Source organism: Sorex fumeus, unplaced genomic scaffold (genome assembly GCF_029834395.1).
Source record: "Sorex fumeus unplaced genomic scaffold, SorFum_2.1 ptg000044l, whole genome shotgun sequence".
Classification (NCBI taxonomy): Eukaryota; Metazoa; Chordata; class Mammalia; order Eulipotyphla; family Soricidae; genus Sorex; species Sorex fumeus.
Window position 1 is genome coordinate 60,275,748 of NW_026606101.1, and position 20,712 is coordinate 60,296,459.

The window sequence follows — 20,712 nt, forward strand, 5'->3', positions numbered from 1 at the left end:
TAGGCAAATTCTTAGAGACAGCAGATTAATAATGAGTTAAAGGAGGAAAGAGGGGCTGTGAAGTGATTGCTGGAGTACAGTGTTGGCAGTTGCTCAGTGGCACTGTAGCACTGTCCTCCCGTTATTCATCCATTTGCTCGAGCGAGCCCAGTAACATCTCCATTGTGAGACTTGTTGTTACTGTGTTTGACAAATCGAATATGTCACGGGGAGCTTGCCAGGCTTTGCCGTGCGGGCGAGATAGTCTCGGTACCTTGCCAGGTTCTCGGAGAGGGGCAGAGGAATCAAACCTGGGTTGGCCGGGTTGGCTGCATGCAAGACAAATGCCCTTCCCGCTCTGCTATCACTCCAGCCCAGCAGTTGCTCACTAAATAGACTGAAACCCACTAAACCTTACAGTTTAAAAAAGTATGTGAAATGTAACTTGGTCCCAAAAAGTACATTGAGTTGAGTGTCTTTTGGGAAATGTTAGGTCATCATTCTATCTCCCAGTCATACTTGGAGATGGACAAAGAACACTTGCTTTGAAAATGATCAAAGAAAAACACCAATTCCCATGTTGCCAAGGGGGGAGTCTATGGGATTATTTAGAGTTATTGAGTTTTGTAGGCTAATGCTTTTCCTTTTTCAGACTCCAAAGACACACACACACACACACACACACACACACACACACACACACACACAAGACGGAGGGTAGAGTTATCATCAGCCCAAAGACACTTACCTCCACTATGAGGGACACAATAAAATTGGAGCTGAGCATAATGACAATGTAGATTTTCCACAGGACAGGAGTGCAGAGCAGCTGGTGGAGACAAGAAAAAAAAAAAAGGAAAAACAGTGTTGAACACATGTATCTGAAGAAAGTGTCTTTCTTATATGTTCACAGTGCCTCTTATGTCTTATATGTCATATGCTGGGGGTGTCATATATTCAGTAAATCTTCAGACTTCCCACAGTCTAAAGATACTTATATGTTTATGGGTTCTCAGTGTGTATTTTATAGTTTATATTTCACTCATGTAATCAACATAGAAGAGTGTGGAAGGATTACACTCAGTGACTAAGAAACTAATTACTGTTTGAGGATTTATCTTCCTTTTTGATTTGTAATTTCAGAATTTTCTCAAACAAATTTGGTGAGTTTGCAATAAAAATAACAAAATATTTGTGTTTCCTTTCTTGGTTTTGCTGTTGTGAGAGAAGGTGGGAGTGGGGTTTTACTTTCAGGTGACTAGGAGGGTAATGGTCTTGTCATCTGTCTTCTTTCTGACCCTTAAGGCTTACCGTGGACCCTGGGTCTGGATTTCCCCTGAGAACTATGTGTACAACTGCAAAGGTTGTGACATCGCAGGATATCCACCAAAAGCAGAGGAGCTAACACAGAACCACCATTACTTCTTTCCCCACTTTCTTTGTATCTTTTCAACCCCACCTCAGATACATGGTAGATAGAAATAATATTACATTGAACAAATGGAGCCTCTGGAACCTTTTGCTCAATGAATGAGTGAAAATAAAGTCATGTGCTCTCATTGCACACAGTGCTACCTCTATTTTTCTTTATCTACCAGTGGGAGCAAAAACTGGGACAATTCTTATGGAGGTCACTGCCACCAAAAGTTCAAATCTATTTCTAGAAATATGTCTGATACTGGGCCCGCTTGAGCAAACCGATGAATAATGGGAGGACCGTGATGTCTGATATACTTGCGGCTGGCTAACATGATGTATATATCAAGTCATTTTGTCTAGAAAAATAAAAAGTTCAATGTTTATCTATAGGAAATTACATGGTAATTATTAGACATATATTTCATATGTGTGCTTATATACGTTCATAACAAAATACAATATTTGTATAAAAATCAGGAGGAGGCTTTATTGATTATCAAGGGATTTCACAAAATGGAAAATGAGGTTTAAGCCCATGTGTATGGTGGTGGCCATCATGAAAATATTCATTCGGGTTTCCTGCAGCAGAAGGGATGCCTAGAAGCTGCCCCAACTGCTGTACTTAGAATCTCTCTCTCCCTAAGCCCACAAACTGCCCTACTCATCTCATCTATTTCCCACCCTTTCCCCTTCACAGGAGTCAGAGAATCATCAGAGTATGATGCCTTTCCCAGCTCCTCACTTTTCAGGTCTCCTGCCCGTCTACAACACATCTTATATCATCTTGACATCTATCCACCTCAGAAGATCTGAACAAGTGTAACAGGTACAAATGTTGATCCCATTTGCATAGGTAGGTAAAGGGACATATATGATGATCTGTTATTACCTATACTGCGAACCATAGTGCCCAGAAGGAGAGAGAGACAGACAGACAGACAGACAGACAGAAAGAAAGACAGAGAGACAGAGACAGACACAGGCACAGAGATAGAGAGACAGAGAGAAAGAAAAATGCCTGTCACAGAGGCAGACTGGGGCAGGGGTAAGGAATGGGGGGATGGAAGAAGGAAACTAGGGACATTGGTGGGTGATAAATGTACACTGGTGAAGGATGGGTATCAGAGCATCCTATGACTGAAACCCAATTGTGAGAAACTTTGTAACAGTGTATCTCATGGTAATTCAGTAAAAAATGTTAAAATAAATTTTTTAAGCTGTGGGACAAGAATATACAGGTGTGTATTTGTGTACATGTGTATAAAATATATTGGAAACTATTTCAAATAAATAAATGTTACTTGTTGCCTCCAGAGAGAGAAGCTGGTAGGCAGCTGCAGAGCAAGGGTGGGAGAGAGAACTTCAAACTGTGCCATTGCAGCCAATTTTCCTTAAATTATGTAATTTTTAAAAGTGAACAGTAACTAGGTTACAAAACAGCACGATTCCATTTAAAATATAATAAACTTCATAAATCAGTCACTGCACTTTTATAATGCATGAATTTTAAAGAATAGAAGGATATAATGAGCAAGCTTATCACTTTACTGGCCGGCATATTCACATTTTCTTAAATAAACCCATAATTTTGTGGAATAATAATAAAAATAACAATTTTTAAGGTGGGTAATAATTCTTTATAGAGACCTTTGCCAGTATGTTGGCAATGACTAAGCAGAGTTTTCCTCTGAAACTTTTCTGTTTCCAATTTTGTAGTAAGAGAAGACCCAGACTCTCCATAAGCACCTTCATTAGAATGTGGCCAAACCAATAAGTTCACAAGATCAAGAAGTTTTAACTCAGAAGTCCAGTGCAATTTATCTCTCTGAGTATGCGATCTAAGTCATGAAGATTGATAAGCATAGTAGCAGTTACTCTGATAAACATAAAAAATTATAAAAATGTAAACAACACGGACCCTAGCTGATGTCATTTAAAGGAGTGTGAAGCTATTGCTGGCTTGAAATATACTTTGCACTTCAAGGATTGGTCCACGTTTCAGAGACTTCTAGACACTCATCAGTCATTTTCTGCCATTGCAAGCCATTCACTACGCAAGGCATTAGAAGTGTGGAAGCCATGTATTCTTCAGAATAATGAGCAAGGGAGAGTACTGAGTACTGATGCGAATAAAACTCAACTTCGAGATGGCAAGCCAGTCACATATACAATGCAGTAAATTATAAACAATAGGGCCTGAGAAATAGTACTGCAGGCAGTGCTTTTGCCTTGCATGTGACTGAACTGGATTTGATCTGTCACACCTCACATGATCCTCTGAGCCCACCAGGAGTGATTCCTGAGAGCAGAGCCAGGAGTAAGCCCTGATTACCAATAGGTATGGTCCAAAAATAAAAACAAACCTCAGTTCCTTCTGCCATTTTTTCTCTATACTATTTACTGGTCTAATGAACTGTCACTGTCACTGTCACTGTCCTCCCGTTGTTCATTGATTTGCTTGAGCGGGCCCAGTAACGTCTCCATTGGAGACTTTGTTGTTACTATGTTTGGCATATCGAATACATCACGGGTAGCTTGCCAGGCTCTGCCGTGCAGGCGAGATACTCTCGGTAGCTTGCCAGGCTCTCTGAGAGGGGCGGAGGAATCGAACTTGGGTCGGCCATGTTGGCTGCATACAAGGCAAACGCCCTACCTGCTGTGCTATCACAATAATAATAATTTTAGTTCAAAAGTATCACTTTTATATTGTAAGTAATATTGTATTACTTTTATATTAGAAATGTGTTTCTAATATAGAGTTTCAAAGTTCCCTCCAAATTACAAAATCTAAGAATTTATGGGGACCTTTAAAAGCAAGTGTTGAAGAAGTCATATGTGAACAATGCAAAAAAAAGCAAGCCCTTAAAGATTTTTTAAACTAGAAATTTATGTTTGAAAATTAATCAAGAAAGTGTTATAGGCAAAACTGTTTAAGCAGCTACAGAAGACTTTAGAGGGAAATTCTCTCACGAAGGATAGGGAGCTTGCCCTCCACAAGGCCAATCTGGGTTTGATCCTGGCATTCCATAGGTCCTGAGTGCAGAGTCAGAAGTAACCCCTGAGCCTCACCAGGTGTGGCCCCAAAATAAATCAAATAACTAGATAAAGTTTATAGATTCTACAGGAATCTCAAAAAAATGTTTAGTGCTGTTGAAAAACTAAGAATTAAGAATAGGATCTTATTTTTGATCATCTTAAATAAAATTACATTTAAAATATAACATTATTTTTAAACGTTATCATCCCAAAAGAATAAACAGTATCAAAAACCTATGTTAATTGTAACTGTGACCTGTTTTTGAAGACAGAGAATTATGTAACTGCAAGTTGTCAGCAGCATTGTCATCCCACCACCATCATCATCATCACCATCATCATCATCACCACCACCATCATCATCATCACCAACCACCACCACCACCACCATCATCATCATCATCATCATCATTATCATATTCCAGAGATAAAACTTACATCCAAACTCTTATATAATTCCGGAATATCAGCAAATAGAATGAATAAACACACTCCCAGCTGTACGACCAGAACAAGGACAAATATATCTGTGGAGATGAAAAACAAGACACTATTTTGAGAAATCAAAGTATAGATCGACACATCCGTTAATAGTCATGTTTTAGATTAGCACTGATTTGATGAACTTGATTTCTATTTCCATATACATCACAAAAGGTGGAAATCATTCATTTCTGAGCAATGGGTTACAACACTACAGTTTCGATGCGTGTCTTGTAAAGTGGCAATTTTTCAATGCATGTGATAAATTGCAATTAATTATATTTGTGATAAACATAAATTATAATAGTGATAAACATATGTAACTTGTACTAGTGATAAACATAAATTGTAATAGTGATAGGCATATATAAATAGAGGATAACACTACCGAAATATATTTTCAATAAGTGCCTTGAAGGAATCTAAGAATATGAGTCTCTTAAATACAAATAATCTTTTTCTGCTCCTTTACCAGAAAAAAACAAGAAGGGCTGTAAATAAACAAATGTTTAAATTGCAATCATGCGGGCCAGCACTCAACTGCTGGCTCATCCCAGAAAGAAGGGCAAAACAATTTTCTTTGAATACATTTTTATGAGTGATATTAAGCTTTCAACTTTTGCTTCTAAATCTTTTCAATCGTTTCATCATAATATACAAATATAGATTCCATTTCTCTTCATACACACCCCCACCACATCATGACCTCTGCAAGCATCTTATATCCAAGTTCCTCCAAGATAGATCCACTGCCAGACCCCCGATCATACAATGACATTCTAGCTATTGTCTTCCTGGCAAGAAGACACATTTCAGGTGAGTGCCGTGACTCTCCTCCTCCTCAAAGCAGAAAAATGAGTCTTCTCAGTTGACAGTAACCACAAGAAAAAACACCTAGAAACCAATTGTTTTGTGTGTGAAAGGAAGAGGTGATGAATGAAGCCCTAGTATCTAATGCAGGTTGAAGAAAGGAAGCAACGGTTCAAAAATGAGATGTGTGATGAGAGTAGACTATAGACCGAACATGATTGCCACTCAATGTCTCTTTTGCAAACCACAACACTCAAAAGGAGAGAGAGAACAAAAGGGAATGCCCTGCCACAGAGGTAGGGTGGGATGGGGGGAATGGGGGGTGGGAGGAATACTGGGATCAGTGGTGGTGGAGAATGGGCGCTCGTGGAGGGATGGGTATTCGATCATTGTATAAGTGAAAACCAAGCACAAAAATTTCTAAGTCTACAACTGTAGCTCATGGTGTTTCACTAATAACAATTTAAGGGAAAAAAATTAGTTGCATAATCTGCTTTCCAGAGCCATGGAAAGCCCTGGAAGAAGCAATGAAACAACTAGACCTTGATGGACCCAGGCAAGTTTGCTCTCTCCTTGGATGACTTCATGCTTCAGATCTAATACAATTCTACTCACAGTTTGTATAGGTGGGCTGCCGAAATGGTTTTCCTTTGGAGAAGATAAGGGCCACAGTGATACAGTTGATGGTTCCCAAGAACCATATAGTAGTGTTCTCAAAACTTGTGACAATACCATTGGTTCCAATTTTTTCTGGAGTGGTTGGAGCAATAGTTAATTTGAAGGAGGTTTCGTTGGGAACTGTGCAGGCACTGAAAATGCAACCAAATACACTAGTGAGATGAGATGACAAGCTAGTATGAAGCACTTGAATCAACAAAACTTCATGCCCCCAGCTGAAGAAAACTGGTTGTATTGGGGGAAAGAATGTGCTGAAAAAAATCATGAAAAATACACCAGCACTATTAGACCTATAGATCTTTGGGATAGATAAGGGGGGAGAAATGAACTAAATATTTATTCCATAAACCGGCACTATCAGTGTGCAAAGTGTATGAGAGGTGAATTGTTCTCTCCTGAAGAATCGTGTGTTCTTAAAACAAACCACTGTGATTTTTTTTACTTTTTAAATTTCTTTTAGCTTTTTGGGCCAGACCCAGCAATGCTCAGAGGTTACCCCTGGCTCTGCGCTCAGGAATTACTCCAGGCTGTGCTTGGGGGACCATATGGGATGCTGGGGGTTGAACCTGGGTCAGTCACATGTGAGGCAAACAACCCTACCTGCTGTATACTGCTCCAGTCCCAAGACCGCTTTTTAAAGCAGGGTGACCATAGAGTTGTTCATTCTTTAGCACCAAATTTAAATGTGAGAGGAAACTTTTAATAATTACATGGGAGTAGCAAGCTTACATTGAGGCTGGCCAGGCAGTCTATAATGTATGGTCACTCTAGGTAAAAAGAAAATGATGATCATAGATCTGTAACTGTCACTGTCCTCCTGTTGTTCATCTATTTGCTTGAGCGGGCCCAGTAACATCTCCATTTTGAGACTTGCCGTTACTGTGTTTGGCATATTGAATACATCACGGGTTGCTTGCCAGGCTTTGACATGTGGGTGAGATACTCTCGGTAGCTTGCCAGGCTCTTCAAGAGGGGAGGAGGAATCAAACCTGGCTTGGCCGGGCTGGCTGCGTGCAAGGCAAATGCCCTACCGCTGTGCTATCATTCATTATCATACAAGAGCAGCAAGACAAGTGTCCATAGATAATGCTGTCACTCTGAGTTGCAGAGAAGACATGGTCATTGGAAATGATGCCCACACAACGTAAGGAAGTCAGAATGAAGACTTCGGCAGAATGAAACTCTTTTGCATTCCAGATTATATCCACCAGAAATTAGGATGAGAAAAGCAGGAATCAGGTTGACGGCCCTACCTGTGCCTTTCTGCAGAATACCAGGGCTGCTTCTGAACCAGAATGAAGCCTGCGATGTGCATGGCCAAGCTGAGGAGAATATTGAGAATCACGGAGAGCAGCAGAGGTGGGGAGATGAGCCGTCCTGTCGGTCTGAATGGCACCAGCTTGGGGTAGGCACCGTTCAGATTCACTACAATATAAATTCAGAGTTAGTGATGATGAGAACAGAAGCATGCTGTCTTGTTCATCAGATGCATAGCATCACTGCTCGGGTCCTGCTTTGGAGGAAAATACAGTGGAGGGATAAAGTGATAAATGGATTCATCTCAAGTAATATGAGGAATTCTTCAAGGTCAGCTGTAAAACAGCCACAGTTTCTTTTGCCGATGAAATAGGCAGACTATTAAGTTACAGGGGAGAGAATGATAAAATGCAAACCCTCATGCACTGTTTGTCGGAATGGAAGTTGACACAAACCTTCTACGTAGCAAGTTGACAATAAATATAGAGAAAAACGCTCATAACTTTTAACAGTTATTCCACTTCTAGAAATTCATCCTCCGCTAAATAATCAGAGGGAGAAAAATGTTCATCACTGTACATTTAGAAGAAAGTATCATGCATCCATCCTGGGGGAAAGCGTGCAGTCATTTAGAGACAGTGCTTTAAGATATTTCATGACAGAGCTAAGACTGATGTTGGCAAAATGGCAGACCAAGGAAACCCTAGCACCACAGCAGCCTTGAAAGATAAGCAGAAGCTGTCAAAAACAAGCCTGTCAGGACTCTGAGAACCTAAGATGATTATAGCAAGCAAAAACATGTTGAAACAAACAAACAAACAAAAAAATGCAGCGTAGGGCCAGGGAGACAGTTCTGGGGTGGTCAGGGGTGCTGGCCTTTCAAGTGCAGAGTCCTGGAGGAGAGCCTGAGCATTATACAGCCCCGGTGTCTGTGGGATGTAGTCTGGACATCACCTTACGCTGGAGATCACTCCTGACTCTGTGCTCGTGGGGATATGCAGTGCAGGGTTCAGCCACATGCAAAGCGAGTGCCTTACCATGCACTCTCTCTCTCTGGCCTTTGTTCACGTATCTTCTAAGTTGTGTGTGGTGCTTTCTAAGAGTCATCCATTCCCCCCTTTCATCGTGATGCTTGTACACACAACTGGCTCCAGTACGGCCAGAAATCTGTTGTGGTGCCATTGATCCCAGCAGAGACCTGCCAGGCATAAACACCAAGGTACCACTGGAGATTTTAACTTGTAATAATAGCTTTTCAAGGTAGGTACCCCAAGCTTCTTTACTATTTCTCCAGGACCTGGGTCAAGAATTTAAAACTCCTCTTGTCAGTGCACTGAGCAAAAGAAAAGCATGGGGAAGGAGAGAAAGTATGTTAAGGCATTTGCCTTGCAGGCAGCCTAACTCGGGTTCAGCCTCCAGCACTTCACATGGTCCCCTGAAAAACCACCTGGAGTGATCCCTGAGCACACAGAGCCAGGAGTAAGCCTTGAACACAGCCAGGCACAGTCCAAACCCATAGCCCCAAAGGGTAAACCATGGTGAGTATGTGTGGAGCGCTGGAGCAATCCCAGAGAAGGTAATTTGTGTGTCCAACTAAGACTGTACACCCCAGCGAGCACAGGTACAGCACCACAAGTGAAGGAGTACATTGAGCATGCAGCGGGCTTCCCACCCTGGAGAGCATGGCAGCCAAGTGTGTGGGCCACCCTGGCCACTTCAGCCACCACCAACACCACGACAGCCACAACATCAAACACAAGGAAGGGCAGGGGGCGAATACAAGGTTGTTACATTTAAAAAACTAAGTTCTTGCATCCTGAGAGACAGTACAGGGTTATGGTACTTACATTGGATGTGGAAAAATCCAGGTAAATCCCCTGGTACTGTGAATTGTTCTCAATATTGTTGTGCACTCTGCATTAATATATATACATATATACACACATATATATGTAAAGAAATATATTTAAAGACTTTAATTGGTTAGCTTTGGGACATAGAATAAAAGACGGATCTTTAAATTTGTTATGCCTTCTAATACTTTTCATATGCTTTTCACCATCAATATATGGAAATTAAGCAACTCTGAAAGTGGAAAAATTAAGTTATTTATCTAAAGAAAAACAAATCTAAAACCTGGATGTTCTTGTTTATTTGTTTGTTTTGTTTGATTTGGGAGCACACCCAGTGGTGCTCCTGGATCATTCCTGGTGGAGCCCCAGGAACTATGATATGGGATGCCAGGGATCAAACCCAGATCAGCTTCAAGCAAGGTAAGCACCCTACCAGCTGTACTATCTCCCCAGTCCCTGAATATTCCTATAAGGAAGACAGCAGTCACAGAAAAATGAAAGCTGCTTTCAAATTGTGACTCCAGGAAGAAAAACCACGCTGATCTGTATCACATCAAATAGAAAAATGGAGCAATTTAAGTTACACTGAAATAGATTTGGCTTGAGGTGAAGGAGAAATTCGAAAAAAAGAAGGCCTAGTCAACGGTGTTCTTTCACCCATTGACTTAGCAAATATTTTGTATGCTCTTTGATATGTAAAGCTTTATTAGAAGCATTTGGAATTCAGCCATGATCAAATAAGTGCTTTTCTGATAAAGGAACACTTGGAGGAGGGTAGACAAGCAAAAGCAAAGAAAATGTAAACAAATATCATTTTTTCAGATCATGAAAAAAGGGCAGAGTTGTATAATAGGCAATCAGTGGCTTGGCCACTATTCAAATACCAATTCTTCAGTGGTGATATTTCTACTAACATGTAAAGAATAAGAAAACCTCAATGGCATGAGGATCCCAGGGGTGAGTAGTTTAGGCAAAAATATGAAAAAAAAAGCTGGAGCGATAGCACAGCAGTAGGGCATTTGCCTTACAAGTGGCTAACATGGCCGACCCGAGTTCGATTCCTCTACCCCTCTCGGAGAGCCCGGCAAGCTACCGAGAGTATCTCGCCTGCATGGCAGAGCCTGGCAAGCTACCCGTGACGTATTCAATATGCCAAACACAGTAACAACAAGTCTCATGATGGAGACATTACTGGGCCCACTCGAGCAAATCGATAAACAATGGGAGGACCGTGACTTCCGTGACCGTGATGAAAAAAAGCAGAAGTTCTAGGGTGAGCACAGTTAATAAAATATAGGATGAATATGGTTTCCACTGAGACAAATACAATAGTGATCTGCACCAAATACAGAATTTCACGTTTAAATTTCCAGACAAGCTTTAAACAAACTCTAGGTAAGAAAAGCAAACTGGCAAAGAATTTCAATCATAGTTGGAAAGATGATGTGAAAGTGGAAGCTAAAAATTAGAAGAAAAACAGAAAAACACTGACAAGTCAAGAGAACAACTGAAATGAGGGGCAAGGGCATGACAGTGAGAAGGGCATTTGCCTTCCATGCCGCTGACCTGAGTTCAATTCCCAGCATCCCATATGAGCACTGCCAGGAATGATGCCTGAGCGCAGAGCCAGGAGTAACCCCTGAGGATCCCCAAAGATTGACCCAAAAAAGGAAAAAAAAAAGAAAGAGAAAGAAAACAACTGACATCAATATAATGGCAACAAATATTTAACATTTTAATAATCACCTTCAATCAGGAGAGGGACTTGCAAGCAGAGCTCAGAGGGACCAAGGGTCACTTCCAGTAATATCTGGCCAATTCGGACAGAAGGCTTGATGTTAGGCCTGGTGATGTGGTGCTACTTGGGTTTGGGGTGCTGGTGGCCACCAAGGCCATATTGGGCTATATTTTGAGGCCTCTAGAGCTCCAATTAACAGTGCTTGTGATCATGTGGTGCCAGAGATCGAAGACAGGGTTCCGTATACACAAGGCGTGTGCTCCTCATACCCTTGTACTATCTAACATGTCCCAGCATCTTTAATTTTAATGTCCTGAACTCACCAGGTATATGGTATAGAATGGTAGGATAGTTCAAAGCTCAAATTCAGAGCCAGAAGATACTCAGAGGTTAGTGGTACATGCTTTGCATGCACAAGAATCTGCTTTCTATTCCTGGCACCCCACCCCCAATCCTAGCACCACTAGGTGGAGAGTCCTGGATGCTTCTCAAGGAACCATCGCCAGATGGGGTCTGGAAAGCTTCCAAGCCATGCTAGAGAGGACATGGTGGCTCAGCAGAGCCTGAGGGTTGAAGCTTCTAGTGTGGTTGGTTGAATACCATCAGGAGTGACCTTAAGACTTCCTGAACACAGCTTGGGGGAACCTTTCTCAACAAAAATTCAACTGTTTCCTGCCACAAGCAACACATCTTAGCTTCCAAGACAATATAGACTCAAAACAACTGATTGCAAAACAGTCCTACTAGCAAGGGTTTACTTTTTGAAAAAGGTAGTTGCCCTTTTTAAATACATTATGAAGATTATAATTTATATGTATCAGTTGAAGAGCAGAAGGACATACTAAGCAATTATTAATACAACAATCAGGGTGATGTTAAAATTATTATAATAATATCCCACATAAAATTATGACCACAGCAACGAAACTGAATAAAAAAGAAATAAAAATCTTTAATGATAGTGCTCATTTGGGCAACATATATGCTAAAATTGTATAGATAAAGAGAAGATTAGCATGTTCCCTGAACAAGGAAGATATATAAATTCATGAAGTGTTCCATATTTTTAAAAAGGTTTTTGGACCAAACAATATGAAGTAAATTTGTATATGCCTGTCCAGAGAGGAAAAAAAAAGAAAACCTCATTTATGACAGGATATATATGATGATTGCTGCAATAAGGTTCAAGTACAAAATAAAATGTAATGCAATCTGTTTTAAAGGCAAGAGTTGACAACTTGGTTATGTAAATGATAATAGACAGCTACTATATTGTATTAAATGATTTGGATTTCCGTATTTCCGTAGGTTAAAATCATACAGCAATTAATCATTACAAATTGACTTTTGTTGATTTATCCTCTAATAATTCTATTTGCCATTTATTTAAGTTTTATTGGAGCAAGAAACATCAAATAAACTTGTTATATGCTTGCCCCCTTGGATGGCAGGGACCTTGAGCAGGAATTAGTGTTATAACACTGTATGCCTGAAACAATTCTATTATGAACAACTTTGTAAATCATGGTGTTTTAATTAAAAATAAATAAATATATACTTAAACTTTAATGATAAACTAGAACAGATTGAATTAATGTATTGATGACAATAGAACATTTGTCTCCCAGACCAACCCACTTTTTGACTAATGCACTGTAGCACTGTCCTCCTGCTGTTCATTGATTTGCTCAAGCGGGCACCAGTAACGTCTCCATTGTGAGACTTGTTACTGTTTTTGGCATATCGAATATGCCACGGGGAGCTTGCCAGGCTCTGGCATGCGGGTGGGATACTCTCAGTAGCTTGCTGGGCTCTCCGAGAGGGATGGAGGAATTGAATCCGGGCGGGCCACATTCAAGACAAACGCCCAACCCGCTGTGCTATGGTTCCAACCCTTAATATACTCTGGTTTCTCTTCAAATCGTATAAAGCTTTCGCCTTTTTCACTAATGCACCTTTAAATTTTTACAAGGATAGATACTGGGACACAAAATCTCAATGAGTTTATGAAAAATGAAATAATACCAAGTAGTTTTTTATATCATCACTGTTACTGTCACTGTTCTCCCGTTGTTCATCGATTTGCTTGAGCGGGCCCAGTAACACTGTGAGATTTGTTACTGTGTTTGGCATATCAAATACATCACAGATAGCTTGCCAGGCTTTGCCCTGCAGGCGAGATACTCTTGGTAGCTTGCCAGCTCTCCTAGAGGGGCGAAGGAATCGAACTCGGGTTGGCCCTGTCAGCCGCATGCAAGGCAAACGCCCTACCTGCTGTGCTATTGCTCCAGAAAATTATAAATCAACCACAAAAAAAAACCCACACAAAACCTCATGCATATAAAAATAATATCAGCAAAATTTGATCCTCTCAGCAACCATTGGGTCAAAAAAGAAAGTAAAATCAAAAATAAAAAATATCTAGAGAAAATGAAAAACATAAAAAAGCACAAAATAAAAACACAAGTTATTAGAATCCATGATATACTTGAAAAACAACACTAATAGAGAAGTTAGAATACAGGTATTCACTGTATAACTGAAATCTAATTATGAACAGTTTTGTAAGGGTCTCTCAGTTATTCAATAAAAAAGTGAAAAAAAAAAGCAGCAAAGACAGGGGGAAAAAAGATCACATATGACAACTAAGAAATAAATTTTCTTAACAGAAATGTTAGCACACATCTTCCAAAGGCTTGCAAAATATAATGGAATTTAGTGGCCTTACACTTTCTTAACTTTGCTGAGAAGAAATTTGTTCTCTAGAATGATTCCTTGTATTTCATAGAAATTAAAGTTAGTATAGTCAATAAAAAAATACAGGTATTCAAAAAATGTATAAAATGAGAAGTAAGCAATTTTATCTTATAGTGATTTAATATTATAGTTGTTCCCTTATAGTTTAGAATTTACAACAGAATATAAATAAATGCAATACAAATAAAAATAATACCAAAAGGTTAAAAACTAAATTTAGAAAATATAATAAAAACCCTTAGCTATATATGTAGAAATAGAAAACTCTAATAAATAGAATCAAAAATGAAAGAGGAAAAGTTTCCAGTGATGTCACAAAAATGCAAAAGATTATAAGGTGCTATTATGTACAACAAATTTGATAACCTAAAAGAAATTATTAAATTTTAAAATGAATATGAGCTTGCAAACCAAAAAAATGGAAAACCAAGAACCAATGAGTATGGAAATTAAAACACTTAATTAAAAACTTCCCAGAAATAAAATTCCTGGAACAGATGACTTTTCCAGTGAATTTTACTAAATTTCTGAAGATGTATTTTAGTTTATTCTCCTCGGATGCTTCAAAAAATTAAAGAAGAAATAATAATTCCATGTATTTTATGAAGCCAATATTATCTTGCCAGTAAGATCAGATATGACCACCATACACAAGAAATAAATTCAATTTATTTACAAAGTAAACTAATATTTCTAATGACTATATACTTTTATAAGTTCAACAAATCGAATTCAACAATATATCAAAGCTATACCTATATTATCAAGTTATAGTTATTATTGTCATATAGTTACAAATTGGTAGTAGTAGTTATATTCACCCTACCTAATAAAGATTTATTCCTGGTACACAAGTCTGGTTCGGCATATACAAGTAAATCATTATAATACATTAACTCACAAATTAGGGTAATAAAAATTGTATGGGGCTGGAGCGATAGCACAGCGGGTAGGGCGTTCGCCTTACAAGCAGCCAACATGGCCGACCCGAGTTCGATTCCTCCGCCCCTCTCGGAGAGCCCGGCAAGCTGCCGAGAGTATTCGATATGCCAGACACAGTAACAACAAAGTCTCCAATGGAGACGTTACTGGGCCCGCTCGAGCAAATCGACGATCAACGGGAGGGCCTTCTTAATTCTTCTTAATTCTTAATTAAAAATTGTATGGTAATATTAGTAAATGCCAAGGAAGCATTTAACAAAATTCAGCATCTACATATAATGAAATCTTTGAGTAAAATGGGAATAGAAAAAAAATATCCAGAAAAAAAGGCCATATGAACTAAAACCACAATTAATATCCTCAATGGTAAAAAAATAGAAAACTTTTGTTTAAATCAAGAACAATACGGATGGACAATTTCATCCACTATTACCACTTTAGTTTCAATTTAGTATTGAAAGAAAAGCCAAAGCAATTAGACAACAAGAAACAAAATAGACAAAGATGGTAACAATAAAGGAGAAGAAATTAAAGAAACACAATCTTATTTATAATTATGCCAAAAGTGAGAGACAGTGTGGGTTAGAGGTGAAGTTGAAGAAACAGTAGGAACGGAATCACGTTGGATTAAGAAAAACATTAAAAGCCACTGGAACATTTTGAGCAAGAGGATGACAATAAAATACAGATTTATAAAAAAAAAAAATCCTCTGACCCAGGGGGATAGCTCAAGGGGCTGAGCTCTTGCTTTGCAAGCAGGATTCCTGGGTTTGATGCTTAGTTCTCCAATCACCACTGGACTGACACCTGAGCACAAAATCCAGAATAACCCCTACACATCGCCAAGGATGCCTCAAAAATAAAAATAAACGAAATAAATGAAAACAACTCTCTCTAAGCTGTGTGAAAGGTAAAGAGGATTCAGAGAAGACAGCAGGAATTGAAGCAAGATGGACTGCAGTACTCCACATGAGAGCTGTTACTGCTTTCTGAGAGTGGGTCCCCTAGAAACGGAAACTAAAGGAAGCAGGTTATGTTTCAGAATTAGATGTAAAGGTTGAACTAATAATGACGTGAGCAAGTAATAGGGATCCAGCAAAACTCCCTATTTTCATGTTGTTAACTACATGAAAATAGGGAATTTTGTGTATTTTGTTCACCAAATTATTCCAACTACATAGCAGAATAGTAGTACAAACTCCTAAAGCACTTAGTAAATACTTGCATCAAATATTTGATCAAGTAGAATGAAGTTTTCTCTTGGCATGCTTCGTTTGAATTTTGTTAAATATTCAAGCTTAGATGAAGAATACCTGCGAATTCAGAGTTTAGGATAGACATTCAGGCTGGATGGAGTACATATTCATTATGGAATTCATCAGCATGCAAACTATAAAGTCATTAGACTAGTTGAAATCACTTAAGGAGAGGATACAAATGAAGGGGGGAAAAACCCACAAGAGAAACCAAGCACAAACCTTCCAACACTCTAAAATTTAGGGGACAGCAACAAGAACAAAGAATAAGATGGTAAAGCTGAAATCATTCAAATGACAAATAGATAATCCCAGAGACTGTAGGTTCAGAAAAGCCAGAGGAAGAAATCTTTTGAGGGACACCAAGTGCAATTGAGAAATTCAATGACAAGGAAGTGGTTTGACCCTGGGTTTGAAGTGGCTTGATTCAAGAAGAGAGAAGTGGTCATTACTGCTAACGTCAAGGAAGGGACAGTAGGCTTGACAAGAGTCATCACGAAGGTGGCAGCTGGAATGTAGTGTTGTTCCTCTTGAGTCCCTCCTCCAAAAACAGTAATTTTAAACAAGCTGGTGTGATAGCTGTTCAGATTAGAGTAAGAGGAGAAACGAGGAAAACAGAGTGCAAGCAAAGCCATGAAATAGGTCTGAAGATGAGGCCTAAGAATGGCACCTCGTGCATGCAGAGGGGAGGTAGGAAGGGATTTTTGGTTACCTCTGACTGTGCTCAGGGCTTACTCCTACCTCTGTGCTCAAGGATCACTCCTGGTAGTGCTCTGAGGATCAAACCAAGATCAGCTGCATGCAAGGCAAGTACCTTAACCCCTGTACTCTCTCTCACCAGTCCAACTAACACCTACTTGAATGTGTAATAACATGGCCCTTCCAACCAGCGGTGGCTGGCGCCCTCAACTCATACTGGTTCACAAGGGCTGATTGCTAAAATATTTGCAAGCCAGCTGTAGAACGTAGTCATTCTCTCAAAGCAAGTATATAAGCAACCAATTAAATAAATATATTGGAAGCAAAGATAATGAATTTTAAGATAGATTATGTTCAAATTTCCCTGTTATGTTTTAATATGCTCTGTTTTTGAAGTTAATAATGGAAAGTATGTCCAATTGAGTGTATGTCACATCTTTAACCATTATATCTGGCACAATCCCTGACTAAGGAAATAATCTTCTAGCATTCAAGAACTATTATCCAGTTCAATAAATAAGTTGTCCATATTACTGGCAAATGACTGAAATTACAGCATACATCTTTATTGTTTTGCTCATTCAGGTAAAGAAAAATGTCAACTAGCATGTCTGCCGGAACTAATTCCATCATCAATTGCAACCAAAGGTTTCATGAATTTGTAAAGATTCAGTGAAGGCTTCTGAGAATCAATGAGCTAAGAGAAGTTTGCAGGAAGCAGTACTACATAGTGTTGTTATTTTAAAAAGTGATTACTACATGTTCTTTGTATTCTATAAAGTTTATAGTAGGCTTATGCTGATATATGTGTGTGTGCAAAAACTTTTGAAGAGCCAATTTTTAAACCTTTTGCAGTTTACCTCAATCTCCCAAATAGTAATCCACACCACCTGGCCCAATATCATCAGAGTGACTCACTCTCCCTCCATGCACTAAATAATTATAATGATGATCATAATCATAACTTACTTGTCACACCAATAAGAGTTGTGATAGCCAGATCCTGGAACAGAAACTGGTAATTTGAAAGGCTGTTTGTCTCCTGAAAATAAAAAACAAAACAACTCAAGAAAGTCATGGCTTTAGGAATGAAGCCAGTTCTGAGCTGCATTCATCTTTTCACTGTAATATATTCCAAGGAAAAGGTATGGCCAGAAGTATATTCATGTTGGAGGTACAACTAACAGACAAGTCTGTGACCTCCCCTAGCCAGCATCCCTCCTTATTAAAACACAGCTCACGATATTCATTTCATCTCTGTTCTCTTTGCTACTTGTTAGTAAATAAGTTGGATCTAACACAATTATACAGCAAACTTCTAATAACAACACATGACAAATGTGGGGTGATCTGACCCAAATTTCACAGTGTTACTGGCAAGCAACTTTAAAGTTGGGGGGGGGGGCGGAAATTAGAAGGTCTACTGATTTGGGCTTACTTGCTTCTCTGTCCACTATCTCTAGGTGGAAAGAGATAGGCAGAATGATGATCCATGTTTAACTCTATTTTAATTGTGGGTTATTAGAGTTCCAAAATAAGGTTGCTAAATGATGCTTGGATGGCTCGCTCAGGATGGGAGATGTGGGTTGAAAGTAGACTATGGACGGAACATGATTGCCACTTAGTGCCCTTATTGCAAACCATAACACCCGTTAACAAGTTGCTTGTTAACTTGTTGTTATTTACAAGTTGCTTATTAATAACACTGTGAAATTTGGGTCAGATCACCCCACATTCGTCATGTGTTGCTATCAGGAGTTTGCTGTATAATTGTGCTAGATCCAACTTATTTACTAACAACTAGCAAAGAGAACAGAGATGAAATGAATATTGTTAGCTGTGTCCCATTAAGAGAGAATAAAAGGGAATGTGCCTGCCACAGAGGCGGGGGGAGGAGGGGATAGGGGGATGGCAGGAAGGATACTGGAAACATTGGTGGTGGAGAATGGACACTGGTAGAGGGATGGGTATTCGATCACTGTATGACTGAAACGTAAGCAGGAAAGTGTTGGTGCTTGACTACAATGTATGCTGTCTCCCTTGGGAGGCAGTTTGTAACTCTGTCACTATATCTCACGGTGATTCATTAAAAATAAAAATAAGGTTTAATTTCTATAAATAGTTCCTGCTTCAAGCAATTCATTACTAAATGGGAAAAATATGATTAATCTGGTAATTACAGAGAATGGGTGATTGGCTATAGAGTGCCTGCCTTACACATGTGAGGCCCTGAGTCCAATCCCTAGTACCACAAAAAAATAAAAAAAATGGAAATAATGGAACTAAAACTTTCCACCCAGTAATGGCAAGACAGAGAGATGATTTTAATGATAGAATTGCCTTTTTCAGTGCTACCATCATGAATCAAAAAAAGGCCCATATGTTGGCTTTACATACAAAAACCACATCTAGTCTTCTATATTTTATTCAATAAAAAAAGCCATTACATGACCAGTGTATGTCGGGGAATAGGATATACCAGTTTGCAATCACTGTATTTGGAATTCAAGATATATTAGCTCATGAAAGTTGATTACTAAATTTTCAGGGCGTTATTAACTGATTGTCAAGCAAGACAATATAAAAAAAACTTCAAGTATACAAATCTACCACCAACTTGATTAGAGTCAAAACAAACAATAATAATCAATTTCCAAATCATTAATATTTAAATTTGTATGCTTGAATAATTATGTCTTATAAATTATTAACATTCAAAATTAAATATTCAATATGCAGTCCTCACCATTACCGTTCTATGTTTTATAGTTATCAAGGTATGCCAGACACAGTAACAACAAAGTCTCCAATGGAGACGTTACTGGGCCCGCTCGAGCAAATCGACGATCAACGGGAGGGCCTTTACTTTACTTACTTTACTTTCAACTCTTGCTGATGACTCATCCCAACTCCATGGCCAATGACACCAGGTCACCAAAAGCAAGCATAATGAAAGTGTTTAAACTCCTGACACTGCAAATAATACTCAGATTTGGCTTGGGTTTTGCAGGAAAAACTCACTATGAAATATTGACCAGCACCCCAGTCAACAAATTATCTCCTTAATGGATGCCTTGGGAAGGTAAAATCATGCTCGAATAGGAAAAACAGAGACACGATCCATGCAGATAAAAAGCAATAGCTAGAGAAAAAGAGGTTTGGTTGTTATCTCAGCCACCGAGGAGTTAAAATGTCAGTGTCAAAAAGTCTGAGAATGGACAAGACAACTCTTTCCAGGTTCATGTTTTAATTGGCTGTTGGTGCTTGACTACAGTGTATGCTGTCTTCCTTGGGAGGCACTGCACGTATGAGGGTGCACCAGCACTGATACTAGAAATCGCTAAGCAAAAAACTATGTCCCAAGTCATACCCAGTAGAGCAGCAGAACACCAACATACTGAATCATGCTGTATAGAGCCATGTACTTAAACATGCAAAAGGAAGTGACCAGCGCAGCACGTCCTTCCCTGTGTAAGAAAAGAGAAAGGAATGAAATGAAAGCCAGGCAGGGAAATTGGTTTAGATTTTTCTCTGCTGTTTGGCTGAGTTTAGGAGGGAAAAAAATCAAAAGCCTGATTACTTGACTGTTTTCTGACAGTCTGGCTCCAGCGCTGAGCCAGTGGGAGTTGGGCTGTCAGCATGCTAAATGACTAGATTTTCAGGAAAGAAAATGCCAGGCCAGGGTCTACAGGCCTTAGCCCAGCAATGGAGCTCAGACTGGGAGTTACTCTTATTCTTTCTGTGGGCATTATTTCAGCCCTGAAATGAACATAATTTCATTCCTAGGTTCCTAAGAGACCTGGGA

General features: G+C 39.2%; 1 protein-coding gene and 1 non-coding gene across 2 annotated transcripts in view; one reads left to right on the plus strand and one right to left on the minus strand.

Annotated features, from left to right (window-relative positions):
• The window catches only part of ATP13A4 (ATPase 13A4), a 158,174-nt gene that overhangs the window by 6,780 nt on the left and 130,682 nt on the right, over positions 1–20,712 (minus strand). The window contains exons 24-29 of the mRNA XM_056121961.1: positions 20,278–20,374; positions 17,877–17,949; positions 7,659–7,830; positions 6,343–6,536; positions 4,873–4,961; positions 728–808 (exon numbers count right to left, since the gene is read on the minus strand). Coding sequence (XP_055977936.1) covers positions 728–808; positions 4,873–4,961; positions 6,343–6,536; positions 7,659–7,830; positions 17,877–17,949; positions 20,278–20,374 — 706 coding nt within the window. The remainder of the gene's footprint in view (positions 1–727; positions 809–4,872; positions 4,962–6,342; positions 6,537–7,658; positions 7,831–17,876; positions 17,950–20,277; positions 20,375–20,712) is intronic.
• On the plus strand, positions 12,215–12,321 carry LOC130030822 (U6 spliceosomal RNA). Its single transcript, XR_008793502.1, has one exon. It is a non-coding gene; the product is annotated as a U6 spliceosomal RNA (small nuclear RNA).